Below are 26,288 nucleotides of genomic sequence, written 5' to 3' on the forward strand. Positions count from 1 at the left end.
GGTTTAATGGGTTGTGGCAAAATAATTTTTAGGATATATCCTTAGGGTTAATTATCAAAGAAGAGTCCTGCGACTAGAACAAATAAATTGGTCTTTTGTGGACATTGGTTCCCGCGCCACAGAAGTTTGTTCAGCATAGCATTGTGGGATGGAGAGGACTGATGCATATCACAATATTTTTGAATTGTTCCCCGCATTATTGTATTTGGGGTTTGGGTGTAGTTTGTACAAGGCTTAGGCCTAAACAATCAAAGTAAGGTGCACCTTCAATTAGTGTCGAAAGATGTTTCAGTACTAGAAACTTTGTGATGGTCTAAAACTTTATTTTCATTTTTAATTTAAAACTTCAAAAATAGTGTATGGATGAGTACTTGAAAATTTTGAAAATTTATGGTCTGGAAAATACATTACAAGATGTACTATTTCTAAGACTTGAAATCCATTTTTTATCATGTCCATGTCCATATATTTTGAAGTCGAGATAATTGATTTGACAATTTTTTAGCCCCAAAATAACCTCCTCTAGTAAATTTTTGGGCCCCAAAACAACCTCCTCTAGCGAATTTTTGAGGTGTGCTTTAATTTGGTTGTTTAGGGCTAATCTTTATATAAACTTTTACCTATTGTATTTGGGGATTTCTATGCTTTATCTTCGCTAACCATATAGCAACACATTCCACCTTTGATAGAGAAAAAATCCGTAGCAGCCTTATCACCCCATGAACTAGTAACAACAAACCCCTCAACATACATCCCACCCTCCATTCCACTGATAACATCATTATCATGGAAGTTTTATTCTAATTAGTTGGGTGTCATCATTATCATCAAAGTTTTATTCTAATTATTTGGGTGTCGAGCTACGTAAATTACTTTCTCTAATCTTATCACCCGTAAAAGGTACAAAAAAATTTGAAAAAAAAAAAACAAAGTTTGATCGGTTGTATAGGGAGCGCCCTAGCGTGAGTAGATAACATAAATTCAAGATTTATGAACAGTTGTGGCACAGTTTTATGTTGGCTGCGTACCGAACTCAACCCTCCTCTTTTACTCGAACTTAGGACCGACATGACCAGCTAAAGTGAAGTTATTCCCACCATTAGCATATATCAAAAAACTCATCTTTTACTCGAACTTAGGAACGACATGACCAGCCAAGGTGAAGTTATACCCACCATTAGCATATATAAAAAAAGGGTAAGCTTTCTATGTTCTCCCTACAACATAAAACTTATATACTTTCCCTTATCCAACTGCCCATTCTGAATGGAGGGCTAAGATTGCCCCAATCACAAGGTCATATCTCTACACTAATTTATTTTTCATTTTTGTTTTTTATAAACTATTTTGACTCCAAATTTTGTACATCCAATATATTAAACTCGCACTAGCGAAAATAATAAAACAAATATTTCTAATAAAATATAATGACCAAAATACCCCTAAAAGTTTCAAGGGGTATTGTGGTCATTATATTTTATCAAAAATTTATTTTTAATATTTTTTTATAGGTGTGCCCCAATGAGAAGATGGCCTGTACCAAATTTCATATTCATACAAATTGTATATATAAAAAAAAAGCTAAAAAAAAAAATACTTTGAGACGTCGGATCTAAGATCAAACGGTGAGTGGCTCTCGTGACTAGAATTCAACGGCTGGATGGTAGGGGAAGCATATAAACCTTTCCCTAAAAAAAATTAACATCATCACTAAGTCCTTGCAAAAGTTCAACAGAATTGAACTGGCTAGTGCACTTCACATTGTAAAAACAAAAAAGAGCTCCCTGGTATTTGGTTCATCTCTTAAAATAATGGAGAGGAAATCCTAAACTCCAAGACTCATCTTTGTTACACTCATGTTTGAGTTTTGCAGTATGTCGAGCCAAGCTTGGGCCTACTTTAGAACAATGGGATTGTAGACTCCTTTGTCAAGTTCAAAACCTGTGGGATTTTGAGGGTTTGATTGTAGACTCCTTTGTCAAGTTCAAAACCTGTGGGATTTTGAGGGTTTAAGTGAGGTAGAGTAAGAGGATGGGCTTATTGCAGCCCATTATTGCGAGTTCAAAACCTGGGCTTATTGCAGCCCAAGTGGTGGAAAGGGGTCTGTAGATTTCTGCATATAAAAAGCGGTTTAGAGAGAGGAGAGAAGAAGAGAGAAGAGGTGGAGGGAGAGAGGATTTAGGTCTCCCAGTTTCTCCCATTGAATTTCAAGAAATATATCCACCATTCAAGTTAATGTACATTGCCGATGGCTGCAAGCTCGCAACCTAATGAATATACATAAGGGGAGTGATTTCATGTCAGCATGTCATCCCAATATAATGAAACTACATTTTTGAAAAATCATATTTGTGACATTTGTACGGCCCTAATAAATATTCATCTCAATAATCAATCCTCAAAAAAAAAAAATTCAATTTACAGTTTAGATGTGGTCAAAATGAGTTCCCTCCAAGAATGAATCTAGATCTTCATTTTTTTTTTGGTGAATTTCAAGATTAAGGCTTTTACAAATTATTATTTTTTTACCATCATTCATCCAATAATAATAAAGCTATCTAAAAAATATGAGGAGAGGAAAAAACTTTCTAAGGCCTAGATCTAAGTATCTTAACACAATGGACAATTTATATTAATTGAGCTAAAAAAATGCTTTAGAGGATCTATTTTCAACCTTTTTTTTTTTCTGTTTTCTTGTTTATAATTGTTCATTAGAATAAAAAGAGTATATATTTAAAGGCAAGGTCAAACGAATCGCCTTAATACAATTTTTAAAAATTATTTCATTATATTATTATAAAATAGTTGTATGAAATATATATATATATATATATATATATATAAAAGAAGTTACAGGATCCTCCCACACCTACGAGCATAAGATCCCCCTTCATCACCATCGATTTCGATCCAAGGTGAGATTTGAATTCCTCCCTTTTTTTAATTCCTCTATGTCAACATATTTGACACACCTCGTTCAATGCCCCTCACTCCCTCTCTCCATCTCTCTCGTTCTCTCTCCCACCCACCCATTCTCAGGTCACCCACTCTGTGAGAACCAGTCGCTCCCCTCTCTCAATCTCTCTTGTTCTCTCCCATCTATTCTCGGCTCACCCTCTCTCTCTAAAACCAGTCGCCCCCCTCCATCTCAATCTCTGTTGTTCTCTCTCCCATCCATTCTCAGTTCACCCTCTCTCTCTCTCTAGAGCCAGTCACCTCCTCCCTCTCAATCTCTCTCGTTCTCTCTCCCATCCATCCTCAACTCACCCTCTCTTTATGGAACCAGTTGCCCCCTCCCTCTCAATCTCTCTCATTCTCTCTCCCATCCAGTCAACGAGCTCTCTAGAACCAGTTGTTGAGTTTTTTCTCTCGTTCCTCTTTCCCATCCAGCACTCTCTCGCCCCCCCTCTCTCCAATCAGTTGTTCTATCTCTCTCTCTCCAAACTCTTTTCCATCCAGCACTCTCTCACCACCCCCTATCTCTAAATCAGTTGTTCTATCTCTCTTTCTCCAAAACAACAGCACTGTCTCTCTCTCTCTTGAAGGTTTAAAATGATTAAACATTAACTCTCTCTCTCTTTAAAATGATTGTCGTAATTTTAGTGAATGTTTGAGATGTGGATCGAAATGGATGGTGCTGAGTTAGGGTCTCATGCTTGTACGTGTGGGAGGGTTCTATAATATCGTTGTTTATATATATATATATATATATATATATATATATATAGAAAAACTAACAAATACTTGACAATTATAATGAATAATAATATAGATGAAATTACAACCGTCAGATCTTCATCAAGTAGTTCACAATATATATCACCGTCTGAATCTTAATCTTTTTTTAAAAATCGGATTGTAACAAAAATTTGTGTGTACGAGGGTTTTACCCGAGTGAGAGAGAGAGAGGCCCATTTCCAAAATTTGAGGCCCCTCAAAAAATACTTGTGGACAAGGGTTTTACCTGAGGGAGCGTAGATAAGCGAGTCTTTAGCTAAATAGAAGAGTTAAAACAGAGGGAGAGCAATTGAGGCAGAGGGAAAATAAAAGGATATGGAAACATGGGATGGCAGAATACTAGAAGTTACTGAATGACCTTGGCTTTGAAATCACAACTCACAAGTCATAGGGTTCTGACCAAACGCAGATCTAAATTATATTAAAAAAACATAGGTTTAATGTTTTTTTTTTTTTGGGGTTATTATGTTGCTGACACGGTTTTTTTTTAATCATGATTAAGAAAATTTAATACCAGTTATGCTGAAAATTTAACTAGTACCTGCTAAAATCACCTCAAGATTTCATACACCCTTGAGTTACAGGCCGTTCAGCTGTAGGAATTTGAATCTGGGAAGTAGATTTGCAGTGTCAATATGGAAACCGTAATCATGTTAAATTCTGTGCCTACACTTTAAACAAAAGAAGTCTTTGGGTAAAGGACCTAGATTTCATCTCTTGCGATCTTTACCTTTCCTAATAGCAAGTTAAAATAGTGATAACGATCAAAATGATAATAAATAATATTTGGAACTTTGAGCAATGTCAATGGCACAACTGTATTTCACAAGTATTTACCAAAGGCAGCCTTATTGTGTGCTTCACCTAGTATGAAAAGTACATAAAACCCAATAATACTGCAGAAAAAGATCATATGATGTTGGTAAAGAAAGTCATAATCAGGGTAGCTGCACTTATACCATCGAGCATACTCGAAGCCTGAGAAAAATTCTTCAGCTTTAATAGATAAGCAGCTGCTTGATTTGACATACGATGGCTTGGGGGATTGCGACCATCTTACACGATAGGTAAATAGTCTTATACTACATAATTCCTTCTTGGCAACTATTTTTCACAAAATAATTGAACTCAATCAACTCAATTCTATTGGAACATGATTGAATTCAATCAACTCAATTCTATTGGAACACACACTGCAATACTGTAACAGGCAATTAGTTTCTTGAATGGACAGTTGATCTCCTCAGGCAAATACACCCAACATCCATTTCAGTGAACTGTACTTGAACTACTATAGAAAGGAAAGAAAGAAACAAGGGTACACAATGAACATTAAATTAAATGCCAAATATATATTATTAAACCCTAAATAGCTCCCCAAATGGGATTACATAGAAGAATTATCGCTCAAAAGAAGGCCGAAAATTTAGAAACAGGCAAGGCCCTTACATCCATAAATTACATAGCCTGCTTTCTTAACCTTTACTCTAAGAGGATGTTTAGAGGAACACACAAAAAGGGGTTACATGGGGTTTTTTTTGAGGGAATATCAAGTCAGTTGTCGAAACCAAATGGAGATCGCCTTCTGCTGCCTCCTTCCCCGTATTGTTCATTCCACTTCCGAAGCTCATTCATACTCGTGGCATCATATGCTACCGATGCACCGACCTGGTGGAACATGAAACCAGTAAATATGCATCTGCCAGAACAAATCTCTCTCTCTCTCTCTCCAACAAATCTAGCTCAAAAACAACATTATGTTTCCTAAAACCTCATCAGGTCTTATCATGAAATGTGAAGTTCAAACAACAGCTGAAACTAGAACATTTTTAATTGTGCTTCTAAGGTTCATGAATGACCTTCCAAACATGTTTCTTAACGTTTGGTATCCTTATTCAGTAATAAGCATGCCCCAGGATCATTTAACTTGAAAATTGACTAGTTTAGTTTCCAAAACCTCAAACTACAGCATAACACATAAAAGGTGAGAGGCACATATGCATCCATTTATAACAACTACAATGGGAGAACACCAAGAAATCTGAAGGAGAGTTCCTCTGCCGGGAATAGAGACATGCTGCTGCTGCTCTCTCTCTCTCTCTCTCTCTCTCTCTCTCTGTTTAAGGGACAGGAATAGAGGATATTCTGGATCCATACCTTCGATTTTGCCTGTATGAAATCATCCAGGTTCAATGGCCTCAGAACTGGTGCTGGTTCTTTTCTTCCATTCTGAGAAAAGGGCAGGAGACCATGTTTATATGAGAAATGTGTTCCAGAAAATTTACAGCATACAAGGTTTCACAAAGACACGGCCACGACAAAGAAAACCATGTAAAAGCATATATTTCGTATGGGGGATAAAACAAATAATCAAACGATTCTACACTCCCAGATCAGCATTTCTTTACATTCTTCCCTCAGGTAAAACCCAATATAGGAGCATTTTTAGGCCCCCCAAATTTTTGGAATGTAACCTCTTCAACCTAGCGACTGACCTCAGGAGAAAAAAAGGCACTCCATATGTGCAAGTATGTCCTAAGATTGAACAAAGACCATCCAGTTCTAATAACTCAAAATCCAATCCATTTGTTTTTCTTTATGTAAAAATAACCATCTGGAGATTTTTAGGTGGATCCCAGAATTTCATATTGAAATAATCTTCCTAAGTAGCTCTTTGCCCAAGGGTGTAAGTGTACTACCCATGGGAGCATGCTCTGTACGCTCATACTCTGTTCAGAAAGATCCAAACCTATCATTCATTTGAAAGGCCTGAATGATGAGGAACTGAAGAAAGTACCCTCAGACGTTTTTCAACTCAACATCAACTTTAAACATAGCTCATGGACGATAATGAAGTGTCCCACCATTGGGTGGTGGGAAGTTGTGACCCAGTCGGATTATAGCACACGATACTGCATGGCAATTACTTTCTCAAACTAAAATACAAAAATAAAGAGGATGAAAGATCTGGTTTGCATACCTTCTTTTCTTCTTCTAAAAGTTCTTGAACAGGTCTGTATGCTGCTGCAATGCACAAGTTCTACACCAAATACAAAAGAACAGTTAAACAGATTATACCAACTAGTGTCATAACGCACATGCTTTACATAAAATTGCTTTCTTCTTTTTTCTTGCACTCCATGCAACTCACCTTCAAATCACTTCCCGAATACCCTAGGGTGGCATTGGCAAGTTTGTCAAGTTGGAAGCTGGAATCTAGGTTTTCTCGCTCAAGGAATATCTTCAAAATTTTCATTCGGTTCTCCATATCTGGCAGGTCCACATATATTCTAGAGACCAAACTAACCATTAGATTTACGACTCAGATCATAAAAATCAACAAATATTTGCACTTCATATTAAAATGAGAAAACTTGGCGATTTTTTCAGGTTTTAGCCTTCTTGCGCTCTTTGGTCATCCTACTACCAATAATCTTTTTATCATTCATTGAGAAAGAATATTTCCATGTTACAAGCTAACCTTCTAGGCAAACGGCGTATGACCGCATCATCCAGGTCAAACGGCCGATTAGTTGCACCAAGAATGAGGATTCTCTGGCTATCTTTGGACCTAAGTCCATCCCAAGCTGACATGAATTCATTACGCATTCTTCTTGTGGCTTCATGCTCAAATGCACCACCACGAGCTCCAAGAAGACTGTCAACCTACAAAACCAAGTTACAAATCTCAACAAGCATGGGATAAAAAACATCTTAATGACCTGGAAAACTTAATATTGCAATCATTTAAACTAATTTAAAATACAGCAGCATAGTATTGATTACGAGTATATATGGGGAAAGTATAACTACAGATTTTCAAACCATAGCACAATGGGTGATGAATCCATTGGACAAAGAGCATACCATAGTCCATCGGATTATAGCATACTCATATCCACAATAGCTTGCTTTTCAATAAAATAATGAAGATCTAAGATAAAAAAACATGAAAAATTAGAAATGTTAAGTACCCAAACAATGTTTACCTCATCAACAAATATGATAACTGGGGCTAATCTGGATGCAAATGAGAAAAGGGCCTTAGTGAGCTTTTCAGCATCTCCAAACCACTGACCAAGAAGGGCAATATTAAAACAATGAGTAAATTTATAATAAAATCACAAAGAGAGTTACCAATGAAGAGAGAGACTCGATATATGGTATTAAAAAAAGATCGCATCTATAAGCACACATCCACTAAGACACACAGAACATTATAAATAAGAGCATCGACTTAGAAGCCATATATGCATAGAAAATCTTAATTGTAACTAGTTGATTAATCATTGGTTGCTGAACGAGTAGGCAGTTTGCACAACAACTCTACATACTTGCATATATAAAATTTAGGATACGGTTTTGGTGCGCCAGCCAACAGACCTGTTGAAACCTTCCAAAATCCATCTCTAATTTATCTTAAAGATGGACTTTGAATTCACAGGTCAATAATCTCAACCATTATGACTATGAATATGGAAAAAAGAAAAATTAAATAAATTTTGAACCTTAAAAGTAGTATATTTTAAAGCTTATTGTTTTTTTGGGTTAATTCTTTGCAGATCATTAGATCTGCACTATTTTTGGAGCTGCAAAACCATGGAGCTAAGACAGAAATGCATTTGCTGTGATTTAGGATGTGTCCCAGATCCTAAATCCATTCAAAATCAGGGTGGACACGTGCATCAGCCTATGCACAATAAAATTCTCCTAAAGCCTATAATGCGAGATGATAAATATTGTTAACAATTATACAAATTTGTTTAATAGCAACAAATCAAAGTATTAAATATCAATGAGTGTCTCAAGGTGTCAGAAGTGTTAGATGAAGATCCGAGACTGAAACAGCAAACTAGAAGATTTGGGTAGCATTGCATTTCGAGCAACACAAGCTCAGGAGATTTCTGTTTATGATGGTGTGCTTCCACATGGCGAGAGAATAATCTATGCCACATGTGTTCTGATGAGCAGCCAGTGTTACAGCGACTATGAGAAGCTCACATTCCCATTGAAACAAGTAAGGATTACAGAAATTTTTTTTATCAGTATAAACTATTGATGAGGAATGACCTCTAGGGTTGGGAGGGTCAGGATGTTCCATTCTTATCGAGGTCCCAAGTTAATATTCCGAAGAGGTTACCTTAGATGTAAGAGTGGAACCAGTTATGCTGATAAAATTTGCTCCAGCTTCTGTTGCAAGCGCTTTTGCAAGAAGAGTTTTCCCAGTCCCTGGAGGACCAAAGAGCAAAATTCCTTTGCAAGGCTGAAAAAGCTTCATATCGTTAGAGTGAAGCCAGAGAAACCTAACAGAAACGTCATATCTATTTTTTATTTTGTCCAAAAAAAATTGCAGTCTGTGTAATCACTGCCAATAGAAAAATGGGAAAGAAACTTAAAACCTATAAAAATTCTCAAGATTTCTGTAAACAAGAAGTTACCCTCAAGAGATTTCCACGAGAAAAAAGCTCTGGCCTCCTCATTGGAAGAGTAACTAATTCATTTAATGTCTGCTTTACTTCTTCCAGGGCACCAATATCATCAAATTTTACGCCAATTTCTTCAGGAGGAACAACCGCAGAGACGAAATTACTCTCATACTCATCCTTTGCTAGACTCTGCCATAACTTCAAATGTTATACAGGAAAGGTGCAACTGACTACAACAATATTTTTTTTCATTGATATAATCAAAATCTAACACTACGCACATTTAGAGTAATCATACCTTCAAGCTTTGTGTGGGTTTTCTGGACAGCACTTCCTGATCCCTCAATCTTGTAACTGCAATTTCCAGGCTGCAGACAGAGCCATGGTCTACATCACGAAAGCCCTAATTAACTGAAGTGCACAGTATCTTAAAAAACTTTTAAAGTACTACCTTTCAAGGGGTACAGTGAGCCGATCAGCCTTTATTGAAGGAAGAATGCATCCTGACAAATAATGATTCCTGGCCCAACCAACAACCTTTTCTGCTTCTGCAAGAAAAATAAAATTTGATTTTAAACACTGTTCCCACAAACAATGCAGCTAACCTCAAAAATTCCGGAGACATCATAAAAATAATACAAAAAAAGAAAATCAACTAGTATCATGAACTAGTTTGTTCAAAAGATTCATATAGACAGCAAGGCAAAATTCTTGGGGACAAAATAATCACAAGTGCTAGATATGAAAGCTCAACCAAGGTGCAAGATTAAGAGCTCCATGCTACTAGGTTACATAATAGAGCATCATAACATTAAATAGAAGGGTAAATGTTAAAATGTGGACATCATGATATCTTACTCTGTTTTGTGAGAATCACCCCATCAGTTTTGACATGCAAAAGATTGGGACATGATAGATCATGCTCCTCTAGAACCTGTAGAAACCAATTCACCAAAACATAAAATCTGCACAAACATGAAACTCAAGTGCAAGCATGAATGAATATAACACAACTATTGTCAAGTAATGCGCAATACCATATAGATGTTGGTGTTGGAAATCATTATCTTCTCACCTTATGTAGCTCACTTAAATTGCTCCTAGAGATGATAATTCTTCTATCCTCTTCAATTTGTTTATTGAATGTTCTTAGCAATTCGTCTTCCTGCAGTTGGAGATAGATTACAAAACGAAATGCACAAGTTCACATGAAATAAACATGCCATTAAATATGCTGAATTATGAACAACCTTCTCATAAAGTTTAAGCTAAGATCTGCCCTAGCTATAACCAACACAAGGTAGATACTACTGGACATTGAGTAGATGGCAAATATCAAATGGCAGAAGCTCCTGATTTCCAATATGATCTTGATATTCCCTTTTTGTCAGATACAAAAGCCCAAAGGAATAGAGAAGAATGAAGAGGAACAATAGAGTCCCACTCAAATCTGGGGATTACATTTCCCAAATGGATCATCAAACACCAAGTGATAGAACACCACATGGGTTAGCTGATTTATAGATTAGACCATGGATCTCTGAAGGCAAATGTATTTCACGGGTCTAAAGGGATGGCAAATGTGACTCTGGCTGGGATCTTCAATTTACAACAGCATAACTTTATGAAAATCACTTTATGAGTAGAACAGACATTGAAAGTAAGTGTAAAATCATATATATGAATTAGGAAAGTAACAAGCACAGACTTTTACATTCTCATGAGCTAGATCTTTGATGTTTATATCCACCAATAGGCCTGGCTGTCAGTACCGAGCACAGATTTAGATAAGCTCCCCAATTAAGTTAATGGATTGGCATCGTTATATACCAGATAAATCTGAAACTCAATTAAGAGGGGATCTCAACATATTTAGGTAAGTTAAGAAGCAATAAGCATGTTAGCAGGCAAATGTAAAACAGGAATCAACCTACATTCTCAGATTTCAAAATGGATAACAGAAAAATCTAAATAACAGCTAAAAAAATGAAGCAAGATATGTGATGGAAAAAGCAAACCTTTGGCGATTGGATATTTATGACATTCATGAAAAGTTTGTATATGTCATCATTCTTTGATGTTTTGGTAGCCTTCAATCCCTCTGTAAGTCGCTTCAATGGAACAGGCTGTGAAAGAAATCAAATAACAATACAAATTATCAAAAAAAAAATTGATTGAAGTGAAAAAACATATAGGCGAACATCATCAACACTACCACAATATGGTTCATTCAATAAACAACAAGGAGCACAAAAGTTGAATAAATCTGGAGTGCAATAGCTAGTAATTTTTAATGCCTACCAATGATGTTTTAAACAATTACGACGACATATGCCATTTATTCAGTTTTAGACATGATTAAATCAAGCAACAAGTATACTATGAATGCAGGTCCCCAGATATTTCATGGTTTGTGCAAGCTTTTATGAACTCTTATGAAAACATGAGCTGTATGTATTTATGTAATATAATATACAAACTGAGTTATAGAAGAAATCAATCCAAGCCGAGTCACATCACATGGCATGAAGGCCGAATACCAAGTTAATAACATTGATACAGACAATGGATGTTATTTCTCATCAAATAAGAATATTAAATGAAAAAGGCATGATGAAATAAGCACGTCACAAATAAAAAAAGGTAAACAATATAACCAATTCCACAGGCTGAAAATCCATGCTTCCAGAAGTTTCGCATACAACAAATAATAGAGAGCAATCAAAGAATGTAAATCCCAGTAAAAGGTATTGAAGAATGGCAACTCTCAGACTTAAAAGTCCATATAAACAAAATAATGAATAAAATAAGATCATAAGAAATTACCAGCCGACCGAGACGACCAAAATGAGGTAAAACCATTGTCTGTAATACAACATAAAAGGAAATAAGCATCCTCAGAAAAATAACATTATAAGCAACAAATTTCCCCAATTTGCCAAGAATAGAAAAACTTACAAATTTCTCTTTCTCCTTGGACCCCGATTCTACTTTGTTCTGCCCACAAATCAAAACAACAGGCCCTGATAATTGGTCAAACATTTCCTCTACTTTAAGGACAAATTCCTTATGGCTTGACTTTGGAACTGCCCTCGACAACCATTGTGAAGTGTCTGGAAAGTAAACAATAATTGGCTGTAAAGATGGCAAAACCTGTACAAAGAGGACAGAAAAATCTCTTTAACCATAATATACCCAACATGTCCTAATAAGTTAACTGATTCTAGCTGACAATTAACATAGAATTAAGTAAGATCAAGCAATCCCCACTAGGAATGTAATAGCAAAACCTACTGAAACTTTCTCCAGTCCATTTGAAAAGGGAAAATAAAACTGGTTTTAAGCAGAATTTATTTGTCAAACAAGTCTATCAGCTAGGTCAAGCAAGTTACCTCACAAAGGGCTTCCATTGCAATGTACCAATCCTCCGTCTGGGTATCCAGATCATGTTCGAGGTCGTGAACTGGAGCAAAAAGGAAACAAAGTTCATGAATCTAGAGAACAGAAAATGGGAGAAAATAAAGTTCAAAGACCATTCTAGGATGCCGATGCAATGCTAAACACGATCAGAAAAGCATCTACTGCATTGTGAAGAAGTTTCATTCCTGATGGGGGAATGCAGAATTAATAGAACCAATGTGCAACCAAACATCTAAATGACTTCAATGAAGCAAAATATCAACCATCCATTTTTCTTATATTGAAACCCAATCCATCCATAAAATGAAACCCATAAAGAGGAATGTCTTATCGGCCATCAGAAATGGAAGAAAATGAAGAAAATGATTTTTTTGCAAAACATTTCTAGCAAGCATAATTGGTCTAAGAAGGGTGAAGACCTTAAACTTCCCTTAACCCATCCCATGCCCGGGTAAAGGGGCATGGCTGTATTAGGTAGGCAGCCAATATAAAATCGCTAAAACCCATCATGAATCTTGATAAACTTATGTATCTGCTTATGCTAGGGCGCTCCCCGGAAGCGATGCGTTGTACCGAAACCCACGTATAGTGAGAAATGAGCAAGGGGTAGCTAGGGCATTCCCTAAAAGCGACAAGCCGCAGCGCCACCTGGTTGTGGTCAAAAATAGATAAGAGTTCCCGCAACACTCTAGACGAGCGCGGGCAAAGAAGTTAGTCCAATATAATAGGATTCGTTTAGCTACATGGAACGTAGGAACGCTTACAGGTGAGAGTGTAGAGTTAGTCGATACAATGAGCGGAAGGAGAGTAAACATAGCTTGTCTACAAGAAATTAAATGGAAAGGAGAAAAATCTAAAGAGAGAGATGCGTATAAACTATGGTATACAGGAAAGGATAATAATAGTAGATAAAGATTTAAAAGATAAAGTAGTTAATGTCAAAAGAATAGGTGATAGGCTCTTATTAATTAAACTTGTATTAAAAGAAGAGATAATTGACATAATTAGTGCTTATGCACCACAAGTAGGATGATTCGATGATAGAATTAAGAGACAATTTTGGGAGGACATAGATGGACATACCAAATAGAGAGAGGACCTTTTTTAGGTGGGGACCCAAATGGTCATGTAGGGAAGGATAGTAGAGGATATGAAGGGGCACATGGAGGATATGGATTTGGGGAAAGAAATCAGATGGGTGAGACTATTCTAGATTTTGCTATGGCCTACAACCTAGCAATAGCAAACACTTACTTTAAAAAGCGAGACGAACATTTAATAACCTACAAAAGTGGAACACATAAAAGCCAAATAGACCTCTTCCTAGTTAAAAAGGTAGATCGACCATCATGCAAAGACTGCAAGGTTATCCCAAGAGAGAGTTTGACTACCCAACATAAGCTCGTAGTTATGGACGTCTGTATAAAGGCATGGAGGAGAAGGGATGAAAGTAATGGGGGTCCAAGAACTAGGTGGTGGAATTTAAAAAATGAGATAATTGACTTATTTAGGGATAAATTAGTTGAAAAAGGAAAATAGAACTTTGAACATGATGCCAATGTAATATGGAATGAGATGGCTGACTGTATCAAGAAAGTGACAAAAGAAGTTTTAGGAGAATCTAGAGGGACAAGAAACTTCAATAAGGAAACTTGGTTGTGGAATGATGAGGTTTAGAAGGCCATTAGCAAAAAACAAACATGTTATAAAACTTGGCAGTGTAATAGAAATGATCAAAAGTTCAAAACTTAGAAGAATATAAAAATGCTAAACAAATAGTAACTAAAGCTGAACTTAAGGCATATGATAATCTACACAATAAATTGGGAACAAAATAAGGTGAAAATACAACTTCAAATTAGCAAAAATAAAAGAGAAAAAATGAAGGATCTAAACTATATTAAATGCATTAAGAGTGAGGATCAAAGGGTCTTGATAAAAGATGATGAGATCAACAAAAAGTGGAGACTCTATTTTCAAATATTATTAAATAACGAACAAAATGGGAACGTAGTGGTTGAAGGGACTGTTGGTACAAGTGATGGCAGAGGTCATAGATACATTCGTAGGATTAGGATGTCGGAAGTGAAAGAAGCGTTGAAAATGATGAAGATAGGAAAGGCTTTAGGACCAAACAGTATCCCGATAGAGGTTTCAAAATGCATGGGGGAAATTGACATTGACTAGCTAACAAAGTTGTTCAACAAGGTGTTGACAACAATGAAAATGTCAGACGAATAGATAAAAAGTATTATAGTACTTATTTACATGAATAAATGAGACATACAGAATTGTACAAACTATCGCGGGATCAAGCTTATGAGTCATAAATACGAAGCTTTGAGAAAGAGTCATTGAGCAACAACTAAGGCATGAAACGAGTGTATCTGAAAACCAATTGGGTTTTATACCAAGAAAGTCAGTAGCTAAGGCTATTTTCCTACTTAAGCAACTGATTGAGAAGTTTAGGGTGAAGGGAAAGACCTCCACATGGTCTTTATTGATCTAGAGAAAGCTTATAATAAAGTACCTCACGATTTGATTTGGCGGGTGTTGGAAAATAAAGGTGTCTCTAGACACATAGCCTTGGAGAGAGATATATACAATGGAGCAGTTACTAGTGTACGAACAAGGGCAGAGACGAGTGAGTTTTCAATGACAATAGTTCTACATCAAGGATCAGCATTGAGCCCGTATATCTTTGTCTTAGTTATGGGCGACTTAACTAAGCACCTACAGGATGAGGTATCATGGTGCATGTTGTTCGCAGATGACATAGTTTTGATTGATGAGACCCGAAACGGATTGATGAGACCCGAAACGGCATCAACACAAAGTTAGAATTTGGAGAGATGCTTTAGAATCCAAGGGTTTTAAAATTATTCAGACTAAGACATAGTATATAGAGTGCAAATTTAGTAATAATAGGAGTAGAGACCAGGAAGTAGTTAAGATTGACAGCTAGGAAGTACAAAAAAAACCGTACTTTCAATATATTTAGTTGATAATCTAAAAAAATGGAGGCTTCGACTAAGAAGTCGCGCATAGAATTAGAGCTAGGTGGGCGAAGTGGAGATCTGCAACTGGAATTTTATGTGATCGCCGCATACCAATGAGGCTGATGGGAAAGTTCTATAGGACAGCGGTGAGACTAGCTTTGCTCTATAGAGAGGAAAGTTGGGCGGATAAAAAACAATACACCTATAGAATGAGTGTAGCGGAGATGAAGATGTTGAGATGGATGAGTGGCAAGACAAAAGGGATAGAATTCGTAATGAATCTATTCGAGAGAATTTAGGCTTGGCACTAATAAGCGATAAAATGAGATAGAGTAGACTTAGGTGGGTTGGACATGTGTGGTGCCGACCAAGTACAACACTTGTTAGGAGATGCGAATTAGTTCAAGTGGAAGGACTAAAAAAGGCAAGGGGTTGGCCTAAAAGGACATGGTTGGAAGTAGTCCGAAAAGACATGGGAACTTATGGCCTCATTGAGGATGTGACATTTAATATAACAGAATGGATAACCAAAATTCATATAGCTGACCCAATTAATTGGGAAAAGGCTAAAATGATGATGATGATGATGATCTAGCAAGCATAATGCAAAGCATATGGTGAACGGAAAACATCATCCACTACATTATAAAGAAAACTCAATTCTAGCATAGCAATGCAAAATTTTGGTTTCCAGAGGCCATGTGTCATAGAAGTTCCTAATTACTTCAATAAACCAAAACACAACCATAATTCCTAATTTAAGGTCTAAACCATTCATAAAATGAAACCCACAAAGAAGAGTGTCTAATCAGCCATCAAGAATTGCATATTTCATATAACATCCAATATGAATTGCACAAATAGAATAGGAATCGTCCCATGTTTAATAGCCATAGATATGAATTGCACAAATAGAGTGAAAAGCCTACCATGTTTAACATCCATAATGGTTACCTAGGTACACGAAGCATTAGTAGCTGCTAATCAGGGATCTCTTTTCTATTCAGGAATGTGTTCAGAAGAAGTAGTTTCTTTTATAGGTAATAGAAGTTCTTTATCAAGGTGTGTTAGTACATATTTAAAATCGAGAACGTACTGTCAATCCAATAAACTGGTGCTTTAGAAGCATCTTCAGTAACTTCACCGTTCTTTTCATCCTTAGTTTTCTTCTCACTGTGATCCAAAATTACAGCAACCTGATCCCCATTAACCTCATATACCTCCCCGCGTTGACCACTTGACAAGGGCCTGAGCAAAACCAAACTGTTAACTAAGCATTTGCAGAAAATAGTATTTCGAGAGGAACTTATGAAAGCATGCAATGCAACTCAGACATAATTGAGGGAGCTGAGAGACGACGATCACTAAATAACAAAGAAGAACTACAGATCCATCGTACGATATATTATTAACTCATACAACTCGACATCGCATAATATAGAAAACATGCAAGCAAGGCCAAGTGCAACTGCCACACTAGTGAGTGGAGATGATAATATGAAAGAAAATATCAAGGAAAATGACCAGTTTAATTGCATTCCCTGCCTGTTCTCTTTTATGCATATTTTTCCTGCCACTCTTTCATCTTTTTTCAATTCCAATTACATAATAGATCCCTATCGACCATTAGAGAAACATGAATACAAAATTTCCTCAAAATATTTGAAATTCTTCATCATATAGCTTAACAGTTTTCAGGATGAAACAAACGAAGCTTTATGCTCGGCAAACTTCAAAAGCCCACAGCCCAAAGCCATGCTGCCACAATAAATAGATTATGTGAATCCATCAAGGAAAAGAAAAATAAAAGAGAACTTCACACCAGTGTTTTAAAAAGCGGACTGCTCAGCGCCTGGGTGGCCGCCCAGGCGGTCCAGAAGGCCTGGGCGATGGATATTCCAGGCGCCTGCCCCGCCTAGGGCCTACGCCCCCCGCCCAGGGACGGAAATGCCCCTCGTTGAGGTCATTTTCTTAATACTAAAAGGGTAAAATTGTGGGTTTTAGGTTCATTTGAAACCTAAAACCCAAAAAACAACTTCTATTGGGCCTGCCTAGGCACTGGGCGGCCTGGACCCCCCCGACTGCGTAGGTGCCGCCTAGCATTTTTTTAAACACTACTTCACACATAGATCATGTAAGATAATTTCTTCCGTTCCATAGCCAAATATCTCCATAACATGTAATTATCTATGATGTCAATCCCAAACTTTGAAACTTGACCACCAAACCTTCACTTCAAGAACTCCTTCAATTATTCATGATGTTATTACATTCATCACATTTTATATATACATGATACAAAAGCATTATTCTTTCTATGGCTCTATAATCACAAGGCGTTTTAGAAAATACAGCCACAGCTGCCATCTGTCACTTGAATACAATGCAACCCCATGCCATAAACCAAAGAAGCCTCTTCCCAATAGAAATTCTTCCATCGCCATGCTCTAGAAGAAATACGAGGGCATTCAAAGCCAAACCCAACCTGGGAACGTATTCACAGCTAAACATAGATTGTTGGAACACCGCACAGAAGAATGCATGGCACCAAAAGATATCTACTTTCCTCGTATTCATAAATTACACCTGGTACCAGGCGCATTTCCATAAAGGAGTCCAGTGGTTACAAGGGACATAGACCTTATCAAACAGTGAATGTTAAATTTGGTGACAATTTTATTCTAGACCATAGAACCTTGATATTCTTGCACTTTCTTGGAACCTCACATCAGTATAAAGTACGTCGAACAATATGAGGGAACAATTTGACAGCAAATTAAAAAACTTGTTAAAGAATAACGCAGATCCAGGGATGTGAAATAAGGAAATCTCGGTAAGACTCTCTAGCCAACAGCAGTACTCCGAATACACTGTAGACTTACCAACCCACCTGCCACTGAGATATGTAAATGCATTAGTTGGGCCATGAGTTGTAGGTATTTTCCCAAGAATAATCCTGTGATGAAATATATATGCCAAATATTAGGAGTTGAAAAAAGTAGTTCAGCATGGAGGGTGTACATCTTCAAGAAAAAGGATTTTGAATAAATATGCAAGCTGAATGAGTCAGTGACGCTACTCTAAATTCATATGCGAACCAGTTCCAAGGTCCACAATACCAACCAAATCAAAAGTCAGCTAAGTGTTTTCTTTTACAATATACATAAATCATTAAACCCAACAATGGAGACTGGAGAGTTGTGTAACAGATATAAAATGAACCATGAAGTGAATTCCAATACAGTTTAGATAGATAACGACCTCACATTTTAATAATAATGACTGCCGTTCTTGTGGTGCAGGAGACCCAATCTAAAATCGATAAGCAGAAAAATCAGATAATCCGTTTATGTTACAGTTTGCATAGCAAAGGAAGAAGCCAAAGAGTCGCACAAATGTTTAAAAATTTACTCCTGATTTAAGACATGAGAATCTCCAAGTTGACAAGGAATACACTAAAACATCAACAATTGCTGAAGGGAGGAAAAAGAATGCCTGATAGATGCTCGTCAAGATTTTTGAAGGAATTGGGTGGGAATCTTTCAATGACCTTTAAAGAAACAAATATTGAATGGTATCTTTAAATTTCACAAGGAAAAGACTCGGCAAGTCAACTCATCTAGGGGCCAGGCCTAATTCCAATCTGAGCCTAAGTTTTTGGAACTTTCATATACCCAAACCAAAGAGATTCAACACATTTCAACATTGAAGTTAGAGTCATTTGCATTCATCTTGAGGGTAACACATCAACCATCTCCCAGCATACACAGAAATGTGGAAATTTTACACAACTATCTTTCTTTATATATAGCCTTGGCTGAATATGCTAAGCACTAGCTATGACTACCATTTATAAATTATCCACTCATTAATTGGGCTCCCCACATCCCTAGATTCATCTGCAAAGTCAGCAGTCAAAGCATGAACACGGCAAGACTTCAAACTTACTGCTTGCATAACCTAGTCATAGTTTATCACATTATGTGCAAATATGCCCATAGTGATTTATGTCTCCAGTGGTCAGAGCCAATACTGATAGGCATCAGGCACTAGAAACCAAATACTTAAAGCAGAACATCAAAGTCCACAAAGTTCACTAACCTAATCAAATGAAAAGCGGAAAAACAAATCCAACAAATAAACCAATAGCCAGCTTTAAACAAATTACATAATCAATATTTTGATTTTTCTTAGGTTAATGCAACTCCACATGTTCCCTTAGAACATTTTAAACAGGCATTGGCCATTGTCCACAAACCCTTATAAAAATATCTCAATCTTAAACGGATAAAAACACTCCAGTACAAGTTGTTGAAGCATGCCGAATGAGAATCATGAACCAAAACTTTATTCCAAATATCGGAGTTGCATGCAATCACAACAAAGTACTAGCAGCAAACCCAAAAATTCTATGGTCCCTTTATCATCACTGCACGATACCCATATAAACAAATAGCATCTCAGTTTCATGGCTAGTAACTTTTTACTCAGAAACATCTGACAAAATTCAATTTTCAACACACCCACTCCAAAACAGGAACACAATCAGCAGTTCTGCAAAACAACAAGGTACATTTGGCCATGGGAAAAGCTGTACATGTCCTGGAATATCTTCTCCATCAAGGGCATCTATAGCTCAACGTTTTGTCGTCCACATTCTTCCCTTTTGTTTGTTAAATGGCCAGTATTCACATTTTTGTTATTATAGGCATCCATGTGTCTTATTAGTCCACACTCCTAAACCATCTTCATAGAGCGTTTCCTATTTTTTTAGTTTTTTAATTTTATTATATTGCTGCATAGATCAATAGCATACATGTCTCTTGTGGAACCACATCTAGTGCGTCGGTGCCATGAAAAATTTTCCAGACCATGTGTCAGTACAATCAACTTCAAGGGAGTTATAGGTAAGTGGAGGATTTAGTGCAAAATTATGCATCTCAGTTCTGAACAATATCCATAGTCTGGCAAAATGTATCATATCATCATATAAATATTTTGAAGGCATGGTAGTAATAATGGATCTGCAAGAAAAAATCACAGTGACCTCAATAATGAATCCACACTGCTTCACAGCATTGTAGAAAGCAAGCTCAACCACTTTATTGTTTCAAAATGCATGTCCATTTGAGCAAGGGGCAAGGAACAAGGAACACACCGGTTATTAACAGCATCAGGTATAGAAGCACCAACGTACTTGACACGGTCTCCTAATAAGGAAATGAACAACAAAGTTAGACTACTACAAATAAGAAACTGAAATGCCGGAATAACAATGAAGATTATTTTGTTCGTGTGTTCTTGTTGTTTAGTATAAAGATTCTTAATGGAGTCGATAATATAGTCAACAGTCAACAGTGTTTTGGGAAATACTAAAAGTCCTAGATAGTCCTTCATGCTGCATGTGTTGGAGGAACCCAATCTCCATCTCACCCTAGTTTTGCAATTCCCAGATAAGGGACATGGAGAATTCCATTGGCACATAAAGGATGACTTTTTCCAGTTACTTGTTACATTAAATGTTAACAGAAACAACAGCAGTAAGCACCTGTTCCTTGGAAGGATTGCAATTAGAGGACACATAGAGGGACAGCAGCAACTATATTTAAAAAATTTCATCCAAAGAAGAAGCAAAAGTAACAAAGTAAACAGGAAATATCAACCTTTTTTAAGGGGTTGTTTTGATTGCTGTGAAGATTCAGCAGGATCTGACTTTGTTGATGCACCACTACTTTCAGCCTCTGCTCCTGATACTCTCTATAAAGTATCACAATCTAAAGTTAGAAACTACGATGCAACTTAGCAGCCCCAGTATAATATATTAGAAACGTTACATCTGCCCTTCTCTTTATGAAGAAATATTACATCTACTCTTCCATGAAACAAATTTGACCAAAATAGTGAAGAAACAATAAACCGATGTATTTTTCAGCACAATATAGAAGACGATGAAGAAATGGTAAAAAAATTAAATTAATTTAGAAACCTTGCACATGGGTAGTAGTCCCATTCCCAAAGCTAATATTCCATGCAATTCATAGGCAGTTTCTAATCAGAAATCATTTCTTTACGTGCTCGCACTCTCACTGCTACAGGTGTTCACTAGGCATTTCCAGTAAATAAAGATAAGTTTTTTATAAAAATCAGAAATGAGACTCAAGAATTGACAGAATCCACTAGGCTCAGACCCTAGCCGAGAGATGGGATCCCCTTCAAGTTGGGAATATAAAGCTCAATTTGGCAAATCGGTCAGCCTAGGCACAACAACTTCAAGATCACTTCATCAAACTGGATACAAGAGATATACTTCTTTACCTGTAACTTGGAGTGATGCATTTTGATTTATCCCTGGTTCGTGTGGTCCGAATTTATATGATCTAATGGATACTCTTTAGCAATGTAACATTTCAAGGAAAGGCTAAAGAGTTGATAAAGATGCTATGCAAGTTGGCAAATCGTGTTCTTCATGGTGCAACCCAACCTTAGTCATTAAAATTTAATTAACAAGCATAACAAGTAAAGCAAGTGTCTTTAAACTATAAAGATGAGTTTACGAGGCCACTGTATATACTATAAAAGAGGGCCTTTACCACATATCTGAAGCGAAATCAATAATCAAGGAGTCAAAAGGTTCAGTGCAATAAAGCAGACTCAAAAGTATGAATCAAGCTATTCAAAGAGCCCATCTATGCTAATCCATTACGTTCAAAATCTTCCAATGGGTCCATAACATGACATAGGACCATTACCTTCTCAAAGTCCTCAATGGTATATGGCACAAGCTTCCTGAGAGCTTCAGCAGCCCTTGCCTCAACCTCATCTTCATCACTATCAGACTTGATTTCACTACTGCTTGCCCATTCTTCTTCATTGCTCGCGTCATTTTCATCCTCAACCTCCGACTCTGTAGTGCATTCTTCCCCTGTTTCTGCAGTTTCATCATCTGTATCACTCTCTGATGCACATTCTCGACCAAAGTCCTGCACGGTAATAGCATGACATTAACAATGTAATTAATTAATGAATCAGTATGCTGACTACTGGAGGGAAGGAAATCAGGACCCTGGCTCCCTGGCTAAAGAAGCAGCGGCGATGGATAACGTTTAGATATGTTATTTTGGTTTTTTGGCCTTTCCTTGCGTGTTGCGAATCAACCTGTTTTCCTAGGTTGTTGTGCCTCGCTGTAACCTCTAAAAGAGGATTTTGATTCTGCTTTTTGTTTCTTCTCGTCCTTGAGCATCCTCGCTTGTGGATTGCCAAGAATTCTTGTAATATTCTCTCTCACATCTTAAAGGTTAACATTATCAAAAAAACAATGTAATTAGTTATTTAGTGTTTAATGAAGAATATGATTAATATTAGCAATGCTTCCTAATTCTCATTAGTGTATGTGATCATAAGTAGCAATAAACATTACTAATCTGTTCCAGCCAATATTTTTCTTGATTGTTCACCATACTTTCATTCCTTCAACTTTGAATTTCTAGGTTTGAATCCCATACAAAATAGAGCTTCCCATGTACAAATTGATACTTTATATTTTATTTGTGGAGAACTGACTGCTATAGATAATAAAAAGCTATTGATAAAAAAAGAACACCATCTCAAGAAAATCACAGAAGTTTATCTTACATGAGGGGCAAGAACACTGCTGTCTAGTATTAATAAAGGGACTTGCATATCACGTGCTAGAGCTCTGACTAGCCTTTCCCTATAGAGCTCTGTTCCTGCAAAAATCAGTCAGATTATTAGCTGTAAGTACACTGAAAGAAATAAAATAAGTAAAAGCATCATGAGCCACAATTTCCCATTACAAGCACCTGGAATACTCTGTAACAAGATTCTTCCCGAAGAAGAACTCAAGCGGGAACCATATTGTGATGCAAATCGCTTGTGTTTCAAATGTGAAGCCGTACATTCCACCAGAGTCTTTCTAGTATGCTCACTGCAAAACCAACACATAATAAAGAATGAAATATTAGCAATATTAGCACAAACACATACACTACACACACACACACACACAGAGAGAGAGAGAGAGAGAGAGAGGAAGAGAGGGAGAGATGGGTTGATATATTACTGGATGAAATAGGGAAATGATTCCCAGGAGACATTGATCTTCTCCCATGGAACCACCCGCCTCAAGAACTCATTTTTGAACCTCGCCCTCTTGGAAAGGAATGGTGACTCTCTCTTCTTGCTCTCCATAGATGATTTCTCACTAAGCAGCCACTCTTTCTGATCTTGCTCACCGAACTGAGCATGGTCAGTAAAATACCTCAAATCCCCATTAATTCTCTCTCCTTGTGACTTACCAACTCCACCATGATCATTAATATGGCCACTCACTGTCTTATCTATATCACTGGTATCTTTAACAGGCACATGTTTTCCCTCACTTGCATTCCTTCCGTCACCATCTGAACTATAAAACCTAGACTGCGATGACAAATACAAAGGGCTCCTAATCCCATAAGTGTTTGTGAAATTTATTGGAGAGTACTGTAAAGTTCTTGGAAATATTCGGCAGCAAAGATCAAAACTCCCACTTGCACTAGAAGCCCCCCTATCAGGCCAATCCGGAACTCTAGAAGAATCAGTCTTAAGCGATCGAGAATTTGGGGGAGCCCAAAAATGGGACCTGCATAATCCCCTACACTCATAGCCCTGTAAGTTGATCAAATCATGAATTTGTCGGAGAAAAGTAACCCCATTTTGGCATTTGCACCTAAGCCTTCTAGAATACATTGCAAAAGCACTCCCAGCTACAATTGCTAGTGTGAAGAGTCTACCATTGGTAAATTCTTAGTAACCACATTAAAAACCTGGAAATTTGCAACAAAATTGACTGAGTCACTATCTTGCTGGTGAACAAAACAATGTAATAATAAAACAAATACCTAATATTGCGTGCAATGAGAATAGTGTGTGCGTAGAAAGTACACCCTGAAAAAAAGCGTACGTGCTTCCTCAGAGTAATACAAGGCTAGAGTTTAGTGATGGGTAGAAACTCAAAATAAGCTGGATTTCATAACCAAAACAACTTTATTAGATCTGGGTTCACGTCAAATCTCGGGATATTCAAAATCCATGTTTCCGCAATAAACTTCTTCTCTTCTATCTGTTTTCCATATTTTCTAACTTTCTTTTGCAGATTGCTACATAATACAGCGATTCAAAACTATATTTCTACAAGTTTCATAGGCACAAACTAAAAACCACAAAATTACATGAAAATCACTCAAATTCCCATGGTTACAACTGATGAAAAGGTAACGAGGTGATAAAAGCAAACCCTAGCTTACCAAAAAAACTCTAAAAAAAAACTAAATAAGTGGTTTTTACAGGTTTGGAAGAGGTATTTTCCCAAACCTGGATTCAGATACTGGAAAATATTAGAGAAAAGTATAGGATTAAATACCATAAAAATATCATTCATGATGCAATTTTGAGGTTAGCTTGCAGTGCTCATACCTGATGAGGCTATTAACAAGTTCTGTAAAGAGGGAGGTATTCTCTCGTTCCTGGTCTCACTCTTAGATGAGGAGAAGAAACAGTGCCTTGTATGGTTGCCAATTCAATAGAATAGAACCCTTAACAGCCTCTCCTTAAACTCCTCCTTCTACAGGGCGTGAGGCCCCAGAATTTTAGAGAGAGAAAGATAAACACACCAAATTATCTAAATTTTTCAAATAATAGCACTTGTGCCCTAACCCTATCACCAACACGCATGGATTTCGTAATATAAATTTTATTTTCTAGAGCGAGAAGATCGTGAAAGATATAATCAGAGGGCACACTTTGCGTTGGAGTCGGCCTTGGATCTCTGCATGTTATGGAAATTGTTAGTGTGTTTTATTATTATTATTATTATTATAATAGCATATTAGAAATAGTTGTGAATGCGTTATCTCAATAGAAACCTAGCAACGGCTTAGGTGGTGCTACCATCACAACCTCAAACCCATTCTCAAAAGATCCAATTTTGATGTTGGAAATTTTTACAATAGCCTAAGTATCCTCAACCCCATTTCAGAAAGATCGAGTTTCGATGTTGGAAATCTTCATGATAGCTTAAATCTCTATTTCCACTGTTAATTATGAAATTTTAAACTTGAAATCATTTGAATAGCGCATGTGTATAAATACTTGAAAGTCTTAGAAATTAATGGTCTAGATAAAATGTTACAAGATGCATTATTTTTAGGATTTGAAATCTATTACTTTATTAATATTCATATATTTTTGAGCTTGATATAACATGTTTTCTACCATCGAAATAACATTTTCGATACATTTTAAAAAGATTGTATACTATGAGACTATTTATTTTTAATACAAGGAGGTCACAAACATTTTTAGCCATTAGATGTGAAAATCAATAGATTGAAGTGTGTCACAACATTTGAGAAAATTTAGACTTTGTGCTCAACTAAATATACATTCTCAACCGCCTGATTTTTCATCTAACGGTCAATGATAACTATGACTCCATAATATCAAAAGTAAATAGTCTCATATTATATATATATATATATATATATATATATATATATATATATATATATATATATATATATATATATATATATATATATATATATATATAGTACAAGGTTGATACCTTATATAAACATTTTATAAATAAAAAAAAAACCTATTTTTTCGAAAAGGTTATATGATCCCGGGCATAACCTGTCTTGAA

General features: G+C 36.5%; 1 protein-coding gene across 3 annotated transcripts; it reads right to left on the minus strand.

The window, feature by feature from the left end:
* Positions 1 to 5,070: 5,070 nt before the first annotated feature.
* LOC18422392 (uncharacterized) lies at positions 5,071 to 25,179 on the minus strand. 3 transcript variants are annotated; one of them, XM_011623575.3, is made up of 25 exons: positions 25,058 to 25,179; positions 23,664 to 24,408; positions 23,404 to 23,528; positions 23,216 to 23,310; positions 22,333 to 22,563; positions 21,247 to 21,340; positions 20,742 to 20,793; positions 18,474 to 18,539; positions 16,680 to 16,831; positions 12,557 to 12,627; positions 12,123 to 12,317; positions 11,991 to 12,029; positions 11,183 to 11,290; positions 10,240 to 10,329; positions 10,023 to 10,098; positions 9,616 to 9,712; positions 9,463 to 9,532; positions 9,177 to 9,353; positions 8,879 to 9,001; positions 7,728 to 7,811; positions 7,220 to 7,404; positions 6,890 to 7,028; positions 6,719 to 6,778; positions 5,896 to 5,967; positions 5,071 to 5,406 (listed from the first exon to the last, which is right to left on the minus strand). In XM_011623575.3, exons 2-25 carry the CDS (start codon positions 24,329 to 24,331, stop codon positions 5,293 to 5,295), a joined length of 3,183 nt encoding a protein of 1,060 aa, XP_011621877.1. In that variant the 5' UTR covers positions 24,332 to 24,408; positions 25,058 to 25,179; the 3' UTR covers positions 5,071 to 5,292. The 3 variants fall into 3 exon arrangements, with proteins under 3 accessions (XP_011621877.1, XP_006827127.1, XP_088722036.1); XM_006827064.4 differs by lacking the exon at positions 18,474 to 18,539; XM_088865910.1 differs by lacking the exon at positions 18,474 to 18,539 and having other exon boundaries at positions 22,333 to 22,870.
* Between the last annotated feature and the right edge of the window lie 1,109 nt (positions 25,180 to 26,288).

This window comes from Amborella trichopoda, chromosome 4, assembly GCF_054954075.1.
Source record: "Amborella trichopoda isolate Santa Cruz 75 chromosome 4, AtrichopodaSantaCruz75HAP2 v2.0, whole genome shotgun sequence".
Lineage (NCBI taxonomy): Eukaryota > Viridiplantae > Streptophyta > Magnoliopsida > Amborellales > Amborellaceae > Amborella > Amborella trichopoda.

Bases quoted from the DNA above. Each gene is read 5' to 3' on its own strand.
- LOC18422392 (XM_011623575.3), bottom strand. From the start codon at position 24,331: ATGTATTCTAGAAGGCTTAGGTGCAAATGCCAAAATGGGGTTACTTTT. The intron at 11,291-11,990 runs GTAATTTCTTAT...TTTCTTTCACAG, and splicing joins TTGGTCGTCTCGGTCGGCTG to CCTGTTCCATTGAAGCGACT. The intron at 5,407-5,895 runs GTATGGATCCAG...ATGTTCCACCAG, and splicing joins TCATACAGGCAAAATCGAAG to GTCGGTGCATCGGTAGCATA.